General features: G+C 42.2%; 1 protein-coding gene across 2 annotated transcripts; it reads right to left on the reverse strand.

The window, feature by feature from the left end:
* Positions 1-1,130: 1,130 nt before the first annotated feature.
* Positions 1,131-13,612, reverse strand: smarcc2 (SWI/SNF related BAF chromatin remodeling complex subunit C2). Of its 2 annotated transcripts, none has more exons than XM_030051075.1 (26): positions 13,501-13,612; positions 12,660-12,779; positions 12,434-12,519; positions 12,186-12,261; positions 11,233-11,325; positions 10,930-10,999; positions 10,753-10,822; positions 10,461-10,536; positions 8,925-9,169; positions 8,651-8,775; positions 8,442-8,492; positions 8,206-8,243; positions 7,980-8,110; positions 7,018-7,089; positions 6,753-6,866; positions 6,430-6,583; positions 6,207-6,323; positions 6,053-6,115; positions 5,691-5,949; positions 5,338-5,499; positions 5,081-5,142; positions 4,873-4,993; positions 4,617-4,780; positions 3,968-4,102; positions 3,415-3,778; positions 1,131-2,608 (listed from the first exon to the last, which is right to left on the reverse strand). In XM_030051075.1, exons 1-26 carry the CDS (start codon positions 13,609-13,611, stop codon positions 2,544-2,546), a joined length of 3,144 nt encoding a protein of 1,047 aa, XP_029906935.1. In that variant the 5' UTR covers position 13,612; the 3' UTR covers positions 1,131-2,543. The 2 variants fall into 2 exon arrangements, with proteins under 2 accessions (XP_029906935.1, XP_029906934.1); XM_030051074.1 differs by having other exon boundaries at positions 12,186-12,267.
* Positions 13,613-14,459: the final 847 nt, after the last annotated feature.

Raw genomic sequence — 14,459 nt, forward strand, 5'->3', positions numbered from 1 at the left:
ACCAAGGTGGTTTCTCAATGACTGTTCAGAAACCTGTTCCAGTTAACCTCACATATGAGACTGATTTAATAAACACACATTAATTCTGAAAAGAAATTTGTGCAACTGAGTTACAGTGTTACTCTAAACTGGGTTCCAAGTAGCTAGTAATAGTGATTGCACAGGGTTGACCATTGTCTTTCAACTCTCCTTAAAATAGTAAAGCAAGTATTAATCCAGGCTGATGTCCATAGATGGGCTGCACTGTTTAGTTTTGTTTTGGGTGTGTGTGGTCAGTATGCACAGAAGCAGTTCACGATAACCTGGCGGTAAGGCACCGCACTAAAAAAAGTTAGCAGTCAATATGCAATGATTCCTCTTCACATCTTTATTTTTTCCCCCAACATAAAAACCTGAACATCTTTTGTTTTTGCCATTCAATACAAACTGCCAAAGTAACTGTTCACACTAATGTGATGATTTACTGAGGAAAAAAAAAGATCTCTACTGTATAATAATGCAATTGCTGCTACCTTCAGCATAGTGAAAAACATACAGAAACTGAACAGACACTTATTTCATATCACAAAATCCACACAATGTAGTAATAACACAGATAAAAGAAGTCCATTTATGCTCACAACTGTGGTGAGGTCTCTAATACTGGCTAGCTGAACAACTGCAAAGTTTCATCATCTGATCTGATTACGTTTCAGGACACTGACGTGACGTGCCGTGTGCGTGATGAAGTAGTTTTCAATGAGAACATCAGCAATAGTAATTCTTCAAACCTTTGTGACAAGTAACAAAACAAATGGCACTGAAAAAAATGAAACTCAAGGATATCTGGTTATGAATCTTCATGGCATGCATTCACATACACACATGCACACAGTCACATCTCAGACACACCAGATCAAGTAGACCCGTCAGAATCATACATATGATAGTGGAGAGGGTAAATATAGGCTACAAAGGTAATATACAGTTACAATGTAGACATATCAAAGAAATAAGATGAAAAAACCTGACAGTAAAAAATATAAAAATTGATAGGATAAAAAGTGAGGATACTGTTGCAGATACTAAGGACACAATTCTCCTTTGTCAGCTGTTTTAAGGTGCGCACTCCCTTGTTTTGTTTTGTTTTGTTTTACAGCTTTATCATTCCTTCCATCAGTAACTTGAAATGCACCAGCAAAAACTAAAAATCTAATTTCCCAAACAACAACATCTGGATGTACCCAACAAACTCACTGAGTAAACATGAGATCAACATGATTATAAAAAAGATTTTGGTTTAGCGATTAAAAACTATTCAAATCATGAATAAACATGTCTGTGGTCACTGCTAAAATGATTTTTCCAGACCTCTTGAGTCATTTCTTTTGAACACTACATTCCTCATAAAACTACAACCTTGATGCTTTGACCTCATCCGACTGGCTGAAAGTGACCTCACATGAAGCCCCTCACTGATATATTACTTTATTATTAAGTGCATTGGATCAGTCTGTCGCAAAGGAGGCTAAATTTAAGGAAGTCCTTGCAGGACGCTGACCTCGTGTGTGGGCCGTCAATGGCTGCTAAAGGCTAAACTTTGTCAGTACTTTGAAATAGTTTCCATGCTGTCATTTGTAGGACACCAAAAGGTGTACAAAAAGCAACAAAAAAGCTTTTCTAACAGTATTGTAACAGAAAATCCAGTTTACAGTATGTATTTTCAAACTGTTTCAAACGGGCTCCTGATTTAATCATTTCCATGCCTATTAGACATTTTTCTGGAGAGACATTATCATTAGACAAGCGACCCTGTAAAGTGACCTGTGGGCCATTCAAAAAACACGATAACAAACCTAAAACATCCAATTAAGTTTCCCATACTTTTTAAGCATGAAAAAAGTATTTAAGACAACAAAGGGACATTAAGTGCTTAAGTTCAATTTCATTAATGCTCCAAGTCTTTGACTGGACCTGGGGGAAACATATGTTCAAAGTGCATTTTTTCTTCCACATTTTGGACTACAACCTACAAAGGGGCAATATGTCGGTGCCCCTGGAGAGATTGTTAAGCATGTGACTTCAGAAGCTGCAATAAACAACTGAAGAAAATGAAAGCAACAATGTTCAAAACGGTAAAACCACAAGACGAGTCCTTTGCCTTCTCTTCATTGCCTTGAATGAGCATATCGATGAGACCTTCTTAGTTTACCAGATTTCTGGTGTTCAGATTAAAGTAGTGAAGCGACATGTTGATGTCACATGAAGCATACAGGAGGGGGGGGTTCTATATGAAAATCAGTGTTCTTCATTGGCATTTTCTTGTACAGATTAAATTTGAAGGGATTTCTTTTCCAACAGATAATTCAAGTAAAGGTGGCTTGACTTAATGAAATGCTATTTTTTTTTTCATTCACACATTAATGGTCCTGTCAATAAAAACTGAAAATGTCAAAAAAAATTCTCTTCCTTCGGTTTCTGACGTATTCATTTCAGATGATCCTGGCAGGATTCAAAGTGGTCAGTCATTCGGATTTCCAAGCTGTTACTTCTTTCTGTATGTCTCACTGTGGAGGGGGGACTGGAGCTGCGGGGTGGAGTGTGTCCCCTGGCAGAGGGGCAGTAGGCTCTGACAGTGACAAAACAAGGGAAGAGGAGAAAGATGTTAAAGTTTTTGCTGCTTGGAGATGTTTTGCTCCGAATGTGAGCCTTTTTTCCCTGTTGATGTGTTCAGATGGATTCTTTTTGTCAGGCCAAAGAATAAAACAATCATCGATCTATTAGCAGTGTTTTGCACTATGGACTTTCTGGATTTAATTTATTTAATACAAACAAACACTGAATAAGAGGGTTAAAAAAATAATGCTGGAATGTGCTTCATGTTTAAGTCTCACTATGCTGTTAACCCATTCTATTCAATGGCACAGTTTGCAAAATTATGATGTGTGATGTACAAATAATATCTAAAGTAAGGAGCACAATTCCTGTATTTATTAAAGAAAAGCAGCATCAAGAACTTTGCCATTTTGTGAAAGCTCTACATGCTGGCATGTTTAACAGAAATGACAATAAATAAATAAATAAATACATACATACATACAGCTACAACATAGGTGGAAATGATTCTACAATGCTTCCTTTATCATGGCACTCGAGGCATTCAAGATATATATTTCAGTCTCCCAAAATACTGATCAGGGCTTGTATCTGTTAGTACAACTTGCAGTTTGTATTGTTTTGCCATTTTTTATTTTTGTTGGCTGATTTAATTCAGTGAGTGCAGGTCTCCAAAATGTGCATCATGACATCTGACAGTGCACATCAACACATTTTTGCATCGCAACGTATTGCGACACAACATATTGTTACACCCCTAACCGTCACATGGAAGCTGTCAAGTGCGGAAGTGAGCGGCGACACGGAGGTTTCACTCACCATGGAGTGCTGGAGTAGTGCTGGAGCTGGAGTGGGCGGCAGGGGCTTGTCCCGGTGGGCATGGGGGCGAGGTGTGAGGGCCTGGAGGCTGCTGGGACTCAGGAGCCTGGCCAGTGGAGGCAGGTGGTGCTGGGCTGGGCGCAGGCTGTGGCCCCGGTGTGCTGGGAGCTGGCTGAGTAGCTGCCAGGGCCTGTGGTGGTTGGCCTGAGGCAGCCTGGTTGGAGTGAGGCCCGCCTGCCTGGCTGTGCTGCTGGTGCTGAATCTGCTGGAAATGCTGCTGGCGAGCCCTCATCTCAGCATATTTTAACTGCTCCATGTGGAACGACTGACGGTCTGCCAGCAGCTGCTGCCGCTGGTACTCCAGCTGCACACAAAGAAACACAGAAACATTAAAGGTTTTAAGATAACTGCATGTGATTATCAAGTTATCTGGGAGTATCACTGTCATTTTGTTGTGTTGTTGTCTTGCAGAGCAGCACAATGACAATAAGGTTCTTCATCTTAAGCTGCCCAGTCACTAGTGATATTTCATGTCCCAAAATGTCTCACTCACAGCCTCCCTCTCGCGGTCCATGATAGTTTCCAGTTCTTCAAAGTGTCGCAGTTTAATCTCCAGCTTCTTCATCTGGGTCTCCACCAGCAGAGCCACCAGAGATTTGATTTTCCTCTCTTCCACTGCTGCCAGGTGCTATGAGGACACATAGACGGTGAAAAGGAGGAATAAAACCGTATTAGAAAAGACATTGAGTGGAGTGGTGGAAGATATCAGAGCCTGACCAATACTGACCTGATCTAAACCGATACAGACATCGATATCAGTCGTCAAATTTGGTAATTAAATAGTTGTAACAGAGAGATGTACTGGAGACTTCACATTTTAAAGCTAAACAATAACTTTGTAACACAATACACACCACCATCTGCTCGGCTGTGATATGTTGCCCTGCTAACCCTCGTTCAAATTTAAGTATTGTAAGCAGTGGAGAACGCTGGACAAATTAATGAATGACAATAGCTTTTAAATGATCTCAAGTGTTTTTAACTGCAAAATATACAGCCATTTTTGCATATATGCCAACAAATATGCAAATACTGATATATCTGCAATAAGCTAATACTGGCTAATAATATCATCCAGCTGAAAGATCTTTTGGGCTCTAGAGGATATATACTCAGTGCATGTGCTGTATGTAATGCTTTACCTTGGCTTTGACAGCAGCGGCTGCCAGGGCAGATGCAGCAGCAGTGGCCAGGTTCCCCTCTCCCACATCACGTTCCACCTTGGCCTTCCTCTCTCCTTCGCTGTCTCCTTCTCTCTGTCCCTCCTCCGTTCCCTCCTTTCCATCCTTTTCCTTCTCTCCATCACCTAAAAGAAATATATCAAAAGGTATTGTTTTCCAGCTTCTGAAAAGGATATCACTGTTTTTTCCTGTATCTGAGAGGTGACAACTTTCGTACCCATTTCTGAGTCTGTTTTCTCAGCCTCTCTTTCTCCTTCAGGTTCTCTCCCTCTCTCTTCTTCCTTCTTCCCATTTTCTCCCTGCTTCTCCTCTTCCTCCATTGCTCCATCTTTGCTGTCCTGCATGAATTGAACGAAGCACAGTGGGCCACGTAGCAGAAACCATCACAATAAACAACAATACTCATACTGTAACACACGCCATACCTTGGTCTCTCTCTTCTCTTCATTTGATTGGCTGTCAGTCTTACTTTCTTCACTGCTTTCATCTAGACAGAAAGAGAGAAGACAAGTCAGAACCTGTTAATTCCTCTCTGTCTCATTATTTTCTCTTTGCCCTTTTCAGTCAGTCCTGCCTAGTTATCAGATTCAGTCTTTCTCCTCATTTTCTCTCCTATAATATTTCATGTCCAGTGTGTTTCTGTCTGTGTGCAGTATATGTGTAATGTGTGTGTCCATCCTACCAGGTTTTTCTCCCTCCTCCAGGCCGGTGCCTGCGATGCCACTACCCTCCAGGCCATACAGAGGATCCTGTCGGCCGCTGGCCCTCGCTGCCTCCTCCACCCGCCGCACATGGGCCTCAACAAGGGCTGCAGGGACCTCCTCCTTCATACGAGAAAACTCCTCTGAGGGGGGAAAAGATATAAGATAGAGGTTATTAATGTGGACAAAACTTAGATTATGCTTAAATGGCTATTAGCTCATGTGCTTACTGTATTTTGGGTAGGAACAGACACTTTTTGCTACATATTAATAATATTAAGAACTGTTTTTGATGTACAGTAGGGGAATAGTTAGGTAATGAGCCGCTTCTCACCCAGGGCAGATTTGGCTGCGGCTGAAGCCACACGTGGGTCAACCACAGAGGCCAGGAAGGCCACGGTGCTCATGACAGGGTTTCCAGCCTGGCTGAAAGGTACAGGCTGGTAAGCCAGCGGCCCCAGGGTGGAGGAGCTGTCCTCCAGGTAGGGGTCTTCAATGGGCAGCCGCAGGAAGTGCAGGATGCACTCGTCCTGTGTGCGGCTGCCGACGTGTTCAGAAACCTTGTTCCAGTCATCCTTGTACATCTCCAGGCCCTGAGGATGGTGGGGGGCATTGATGAGCTCCACATTTCCATATTAGTAAACCGCAATAGTTTTTTCACCTATACAGTATTGGTTTTAAGAAGGGATGTTATACCTCAAGTAGCAGCAGTGTTTCCTGTTCTGTCCACTCTCTCATGGAGCTTGCTGCACTCTTACTCTGCATAAAAAACATCACCACAAATACATTAGTAGGTCATTATAAATTACAGTAATTGAGGCACTCTATTAGTCCTCTTTTTGGACTTCACCTTTGTAGAGCCAGTCTTCTTGCTGTACATGTCTGTCCGGAGCCCAAAGTTCTGCAGGTCTGCTGGCTTGTCCTTCACCTTATCTGGGAAGGACAGCATCTGCTGGGTAGCTGGGGTCTGCAAGCAGGCAGCAACAAATGGACAGGTATAAAAAAAACAGGTCCATAACAACTGTTGTAGGTGAGAGAGTGTCCATATGTGTCACTGTGCTATGTCTGCAGACCTGGGAGGCCTTTGGCTGCAGGGGCACCAAGCTGGATGGTGTGTCTGCCAGGACGTGGAAGTGAGAGGTCGGTGGGGGGCCCATGGGTGTGGGCCGGCTCTCAGAGTCCACCTGGTAGTTGATAAGCCCCCACTGCTCAAGGAAAGCATGGACTCTGCAAGAGAAGAGACAAAATGAGCATAACATGTAAAGCACTTTGTGCTACATTTCATGTATGAAAAGTGCTCTACAAATAAAGTTTGATTTGATTTGATTTGATAACAACTGTATAGAAAATTACAGCTTCAGTGTGACCACAAATTCACATCCAGCCTTTCACTGACCTCATGATCGCACACACGTCTCCTGCCAGGTTCCTGCGACAGGCGGTGGAGGTGAGGTACTCCTGAGGGTTCAGCCGGTAGGTGTCAATCATAAAGTTCCTGTAAGCTAAGTAACTGGGGAAAGAAAGTATCGAGATGTCAAAACGAAGGCTTAACATTTAAAAATTAAATGCCTGTGATTGTCTTTCAGTACAATATACAGCCATGGGGGCTATTAGACATTTGGTTACAAATGTCTAATATCTCATGTGCTATCAATACTTACATCTCGGGGGTTTTGGATTTGTTCTTGCCATTGAAGAACTCAGGGAGGGCTCTGCGTTCAATAGCATGAACACTGGAGGAAGAAAGATATGACATCAGCATGAGCATGCATTGCTGTGCATTTGAATGGTTCACTTTTAAACCAGAGCACTGATCTCGAACTGAAAACCTGAAGAGTCTTGGGCCTCCTTGGCATGGACACAGCGGCGCCGCCAGGGATTTTGGGCCCCATGAAAAGAAATCTTATTGGGCCCTTGTATAGCCGGCCAATAGGCAAACCTTTTTAATTCAGGCCTTTTGGGGGCTCCCTCCCCCATTGTGGCCCTGGGTAATCAGTCCCGCTTTTCCTCCCACTATGACACCCCTGCACGGACACTGTGCTAGAGCTTTATTAACTCACCTTACCCAAAAGGCATAAAGGTGGTTCAGATGTTTCCAAACTTTTTCATGTAAAGGACTCCAAACATATTATTAGTTCCTGATTTCACAAGAATTTTATTTTTTGTGTGTATTTTCTGACTGTCTATACTCTATGTGTGGAATGGGGAGAATGAAATCTATGAATAAAAAAGTCACTCCTATTGTGCTTTATTGTGGCATCTTCTAGGGACAGCAATAATAGTGAAATAGTGAAAATATTGCTCAATGTTCAAGTCAAAACAAATTGCACACACCACCAAAGTAAGAAAGGGCCAATATCTTGCTTACTTGCAAAACATTATTTATCAAGTGGATCTACAGCTTTATTGGTGTGTGCCATGATTTTTTTTTTTTTTTTTTTTTTTTTTGACATTTTTGACTTTCCTGCACTTGACCAGCTGTTGCACAGGAGACATCTATTTTTGTAATTAAAATAATCCTCATTTTGCTGGGGAGCCCCTGGAACCCACTTCAAGGACAACATGCTGGTCCCCAGACTCCCCTTTGGGAACCAGCTGGATCTTTCTATCAGCTGCGTTGTACCTGTTGTAGTCAAACCAGGCGGCGTAGCTGGGTATAATGATATGGTGGGTCTGCTCGGTCACATTGTCCTCATGGAGGTCTGAGCCTTTAACCGGTTCACCCTTCACACTCGGAGAGCCTTCCTCCTCCTCCTGTTACACACACACACATACACATGGTCATGCACAATCACTGTCCTCCAGTCAGAGAGGTCCAATGATTTTTCCACTTTCAGCCTCTGCCTTACCTTTCCAGTTGTTTCCATGGACTCATCCTCTTGCTCATCTGTCCAAATCATAAAAACAGGAGTAAATGAGAGAAAGACAAAAGCGGGTTAAACTATCTTCCGTTTTTTTTTTTTGTTTGTTTGTTTGTTTATTACAAGTTCTTTAAAAAAGCATATAAAGTATACTGTGAAGAATACACTGAATACAAACTGAACTGTGAAAACAGTAAATCAATTACACTGTTCAGTGAACTCACCCATGTCTGTTCCCTTGACTGGGGTCGAATCAGAGTCTTTCTTGGTGCTAGCTACAAAGCGAGAGGAAGAATGGCTTTTAGAGCATCAATCAAACAAACGTCCTTGAGTTATTAATGGACAGCAAAACTGTGTTTTCATCAAAGACGGCTGAGGTCAGTTTTAATATATGTCCAAATTTGCTTGTATTTTTATGCATGTGGAAGCATACTTGTCTTGGCTGGGTTGCCCTCTTCTGTCGCTGGTACTGGTGATGCTTCATCCAAGTCTTTAGTAAGATCTTCTTGTTCTTCCTCCCTCTGGCCCCTTTTAGACTTTGTGTACGGGGTTGTTGGCCTGTCATCATACACACACACATCACACACACATTAAACACGGCTATATACTGCACAGAATATCTGAAACCAGAGATTTTGAGCAACACATCATTCTACAACAGCTGTAGAGTGTGGTATCACACATCAGGACGTTGCTACTTCACACACCCTTTTTTGGTGTTCTTCTTCTTGCTCTCCTGGGGAGGAGGCGTGGGGGAGGGCGACGGCGAGCGCTTCCTCTTCTTGGCACTGCCGGGCTTCTTGTCCCTGCGCTCGTCAGGCGTGGTCACCTCGTCCGTCAGGGTCTTTGCTGAGATCCTCTTCCTCTTAGGGCCGCCTTCTCCCACTTCATAGTCCTCCTCATTCATCCACTCGTTATACTGGTCCAGGTCTAAGATCCACTTGGCATGGACCTGTGGGATACATGTTATGTATTTACAATGATATAACAACAATGGACTGTGTTCATTAAGCATGTCCACCACATGATTACAATCTTTCAATCTAACCAACCCACTGTACAACCAGACAATGCAACACACTCTGTGAAGTACTTTCAGGTAATAATTATTCAGGCATGCACCAAAATAGCTAAATATATGGAAAGTATGGATGCACCAATATGGATACCATCACATATGTTGGTGCTGATATGGGGCTAAAATGGTATATCTGTATCAGAGATTTTACCCAAAACTAATATCTGATACTAAAAACCTTAAGAAACAAGTCAGAAACAAAAGCAAACTGTCTTCATTTTCTCATTTTTGGTGGGCAAAAGCTGGTATTTCTCAAATGGTGAGGAAAATGAAGTATCTTTCTACCAGTTTATTTTGTGCAATGATTTGTTTGTTTTTAAAGATTATGCTTTATTGAAATTTCTGCTTTATTTGACAGTCACAGTAGAGAGAGACGGAAAAGGCAGGGCAGAGAGAGGGGATGACATGCCGCAAATGGCCTGAGGATGGATTTGAACCCAGGGCGGCTGATTTAGCATGTACTGTCCATTATAAGGCTGCACGTTGTGGTCAGAAGGAAGGATACTTCCACTGTGTTTAGAGAGTGGCAGTAAGCTCAATAGCAAACTAAACCACTTGTACAGTTGTAAACATTTGAATGCTTCAGTGCTCTTCCAACAAGGTCCTAGTGTGCTCTGAATGCCCCGAGCAAGTTATGCTCTGAATGCACAATCAGGACTTCTGACACTGCCCTGAATTTACGGCTCAGTGAAGTGCCAGAGTTACGATCTGGAGCTCCAAGTGCCAATTTGCAACTGCAATTGATGTTTGGCTGTTTGGCACAGAAAGACCAAATAGATAATACAAATAGATAAATAGATAATAAAGATAGATAACATAAAACTGAGGAACTATCAACTGTATGTGCATTGTTATTACCAAAAGGTAAAGGCTGGAGGGATCAAAAGACACCAAGACAAATTTCCCCATGGGACAAAAAAGCATCACAGAGATAAACTGAGTTGTGCTCGAACAGCTACAGCCTTTTAAAATCATTCAACAGTACAGGAAGAGAGTAAGGCATGACACACTAAAAATCAGTTCTTTTCACTGGCAATAAAGTGCATATATCGTATTTTATTGTACCTATTATATTGTATCATAGATTTAAAGAGGTGAAAAAGGGAGACTGAAGACAGGAGACAAGAATCAGAGCAACCTGATTTTAACAACATAACAAAATTACCTTCCTGGGCTTCTCTGGGCTGGGCGGATCCTCCACAGCGGCCTCTATCTCACTGGCTGAGATCCAGGTGTCATAACTGAACAGTGAGAGGAGCGAGGTCAAAGGTCAGGAGAGAGACTACAAGTGTGGGCTTGTTGAATCAGCGCAGGAAAAGCAGTGTGTGGCTTGTGCTTTCAGAAAACACGTTTGGAGAGGCTCCGTAAAAATATACACACTGCACCTAAACTCTCCAGTGTAGGATTTCTATGTATTGATGTTTTACACTAAGTGCCGACTTCAATTCAGAACCAACCTGTCAGGGAAATAACCCCAGTGGAGCAGCACTTGCTTGTCTCTCTTCATCACAGGACGCACCCACTCCTCTGCACCAAGGAGAGAAGAAGACATTGGCACAAGGCTAGCACGTACAACAGAGTCACTGACAATAAATGCAACATTCTGGGCACAGACAGGAAACCTGAAGTCTCACCTTCCTCCAGACTGGTGGGAATAGGAACTACCACATGGGAGCTGGAGGCTTTGTCCTCAGTCACTGAGCCCTGCAGGAGATTAAGTCCATGCAGTTAACGTATGTCTGATATAAATCACATTTTACATCTTTGTTTTATTCAGGGCAGTGCAACAGGTTAGATTTCAGAGATACAGGTTAAGCTTAGTAGAGGAAAAGGATTTCTCAGATGCAAGCAACTTTTAAATCTAAGACTTGGCCTGGTTTTGTCTATGAAACTGACTGTTATTTTAAGGAGAAAAAAAAACAGGAAATAAAACATACCTGATGTCTTTTGATGATGTCTTTCAGTTTCCCGAGCAATTTGGGCTCAATGTCAGAGCTTAGGTAGATCACAGGTCGAGTCAAACAGTTGTTCTGAAATGGAGAGACAGAGTAGGTGTGAACGAGGGAAGCTGAGACAAACACAGGGCCTACATTACCAACATAGAGGGAATGAAGGGAAGTAAAAAGACAAGGGGACTGGTAAATATGACAGCACTTGACATAATCTCCATTAAAATAAAGATTATGTCACTGTTATATGGTTTTACTGGCCTAAGATGCAGAGCTATTCTCTGCTGAAATTCAAACTTCTTTGACAAACTGCACATTCTTGCAGTGACACGGTGGGACTGCTGAACTCGGATTACCGGTCAGGTCACATGAGTACCTGCCCTTCATCTTTACTAAGTGTAAAGCTCACGCTGTTCCCACAGAGGCAGACCTGTTCTCAGATACTTAATGGATATGTGCCCAGGGGAAAACATAACCTCTAAATCACATTTTTTCCCTGTACTCTTGTTTAATTGTGATGAGCTGAAAAAATGTAAATATAACAAAAAACATATCATCGGGCCTTGTTGCTTTGCCCCCTCCTCCAAAAATAACGGGAATGGGAATAGATATTATAGAAGAACATTAGAAATGGTTTGCAGGAATTTGTCAAGGAGTGAAACTATATAGACCCGTTTTGTCAGGTCCCATGTTCCATGTTTTATGATGTTTACTTTTATGTTTATAATTTCCATTGCTCCTATCTTGATGGTGTGTGTCACTTTTACTTTTATGCAGAGCACCTTGAAACTATGGTAAACAGGTACTATAAGTTATCATTAGAATGGAGAATGATAAGACACAATTGTATGGTGATTGTCAAGGTCATAATTTATTAAAAAAACTATGCATATAATGATAATAATAGTTATAAAAAAAAAACATAAAAAAGGTAGACTCACCTGCACCAGGGACTTCTCGATGGTCATGAACATCTCCACATTCCGGTCCATCCTCGACGGATTCTGGAAGTCAAACCTGCGCCTACCAGGAGTTTAGACTGGAGTTACACACGAAACGGCAACATAGCCACTATCCCATGAGACACCGTAGTACTAACTAGCTACACATCATTCACCATTCATTTCAACTAAATATCTGTTCACCCCCCTCCTAATGTCAATCAAGCCAGCTGGAATGAAGCTCTTACCATCCTTGGTCGCTCTTGAACTTGAAGGCGGCGGCCAGGATGTGGCAGAGGGCCCCTCCTGATTTAAAGTCGAGGAAACATTTCATCTGGAGACCAAAAAAAAAAAAAAAAAAAAAGGAACAGCAGTGCAAAGTCAGTCAGAGGGGACAGTGATTAGGTGTTTTTGATGTAAAAATGACATTTGGGAGGGAAGTGGTGAGTGTGTGAGAGAGATGGAGGTACATACGGGCAGTTTGGTGAGGGGAGGGTTGCTGACATGCCTCCCAAATACCTCCTCCTGGAACTGGAGCAGCTGCACCACCAGGCTGGACAGGGACTTGTTTGTGGGGGGCTCCGCCTGGATGTACTGAGGGGGGACAGGGGCACACAGCATGAGTCAAGGTTCATCAATCAAGGATCAGCCTGTGCTGTCAGCTGCTTTGTGTGTAATGAGTCTTGTCATGGAAGATAAAAAGCTGTTAAAGTCATCGCAGCGACAATGCTATCTGATGTAAAGATTATGGAGATGATTTCATAATTACTGTCCGCGATGCAAAAAAAAAAAAAAAAAAAATACAATAATAATGAATGCAATGTGCATTTGAAAAGGAATAAAGGTTTAATCGATGAGTTGGACAGGCAGCAAAACGCGTAATTTAAGTTCAAAGCGAGTCATGGCTGCAGTGAGAGAGGCGCGCCACAAACAGGCAACATCTGGATCTGAGCACTGGGAGCTGCATTACTGTTAGCGCACTAGCTAACTGGCTAGCTAGCTGGCCGGCTAATATCAACCCCTTTTTGCAAAAACCCGTCCTCGTAGGCCAAACTGTGGCCCACTTTTGGATGGGTTTCGGCACGATAACGCGGGGTGGTAATGTCCCTGCACGCCGGCATCTGGTGAAGACGTTGCCTCAGCATCCTTTTGTATTCCGGCTCATGTGGATTAAACAGCTGGACATTCAGCAAACCCATCTCACACCCTCCCTCCTCTCTTTGTCACTCCTTTTACCGAAGCGCTTAGTAACCCACACTGCCCTGTTAAGCACATCACTCCAGAGTGTATGGTTACAAAAAATTGAAGTCAGTACCTTTTTGTAATTCTTCCCCAGCCAGACGCGGACATTATCAAACTGCGAAACGGTATCAGACGCTTCAAAATATTTTACATTCGGGCCGCCGTCTTTCTTCCGCACCGCCATCTTTGCCTGCAGACAACTAGTCGACGTCGCCTGCCCCCCAGCGGTCGAAAGGTGGCACTGCAGCTGCTGGCCCTCACAGGTGCTGTAATAACACGAAATGAACAGAAGGTGGCGGAGTCGTGTAGAGAATGTTTTTTTTTCTTTTTTCTCTCTTCACCATAAACTGTCCTTCTGTAATCTGAGTGGTTTGTAGGGTCACAAAGTTCAAAATCAGAGAAATCAAAAATACGTTAAAACAAGGGAACGACATAACCAGTAATGCACACAGTCTTATTTTATAAACATATAATAGCATTACCATGATAATATAATGTATTCTTTACCGCACACAATGATGAAATTTTGAGGAAATTAGTTGCAGTTTGAAAATTAAACATACTCTTTCTGTGTCACCAAACCAATATGGAATATTGCAAATTATGCAAACCCAAGTCATGATTTTCATTTGATGGTTTTCCTACAGAACTCCAGCCGCATGGAAGTGAAGTTTTATTTCTGTTGCACCATGTGTCGCAAGCTTAAAAAAAAAAAAAAAAAAAAAATCATGCACTAAATATGTTTGAGTAATACCACAGACATTGTGTCAAAGACAAAATATTTTATTTGTCAATATATGCAGTAAATCCAAGTCACCTGAACAGTGCAATATTTGTGGCAACTCTCCATAATTACCTTTAAAATCTGATACTAAAACTGATTTAATTACACCAAAAAGCAGATTATTCTGCACAGTTCTATTCTGCACCACAACTACTCTTTCAGACCCTGTTGTAGGAATATTATAGCAATTTTTCATTAAGGCAGTGCAAAAAGTTGATCATAATGACTTGGTCTTCTATGACTCTATT

The sequence above is a fragment of the Myripristis murdjan genome, chromosome 5 (assembly GCF_902150065.1).
Source record: "Myripristis murdjan chromosome 5, fMyrMur1.1, whole genome shotgun sequence".
NCBI classification, from domain to species: Eukaryota; Metazoa; Chordata; class Actinopteri; order Holocentriformes; family Holocentridae; genus Myripristis; species Myripristis murdjan.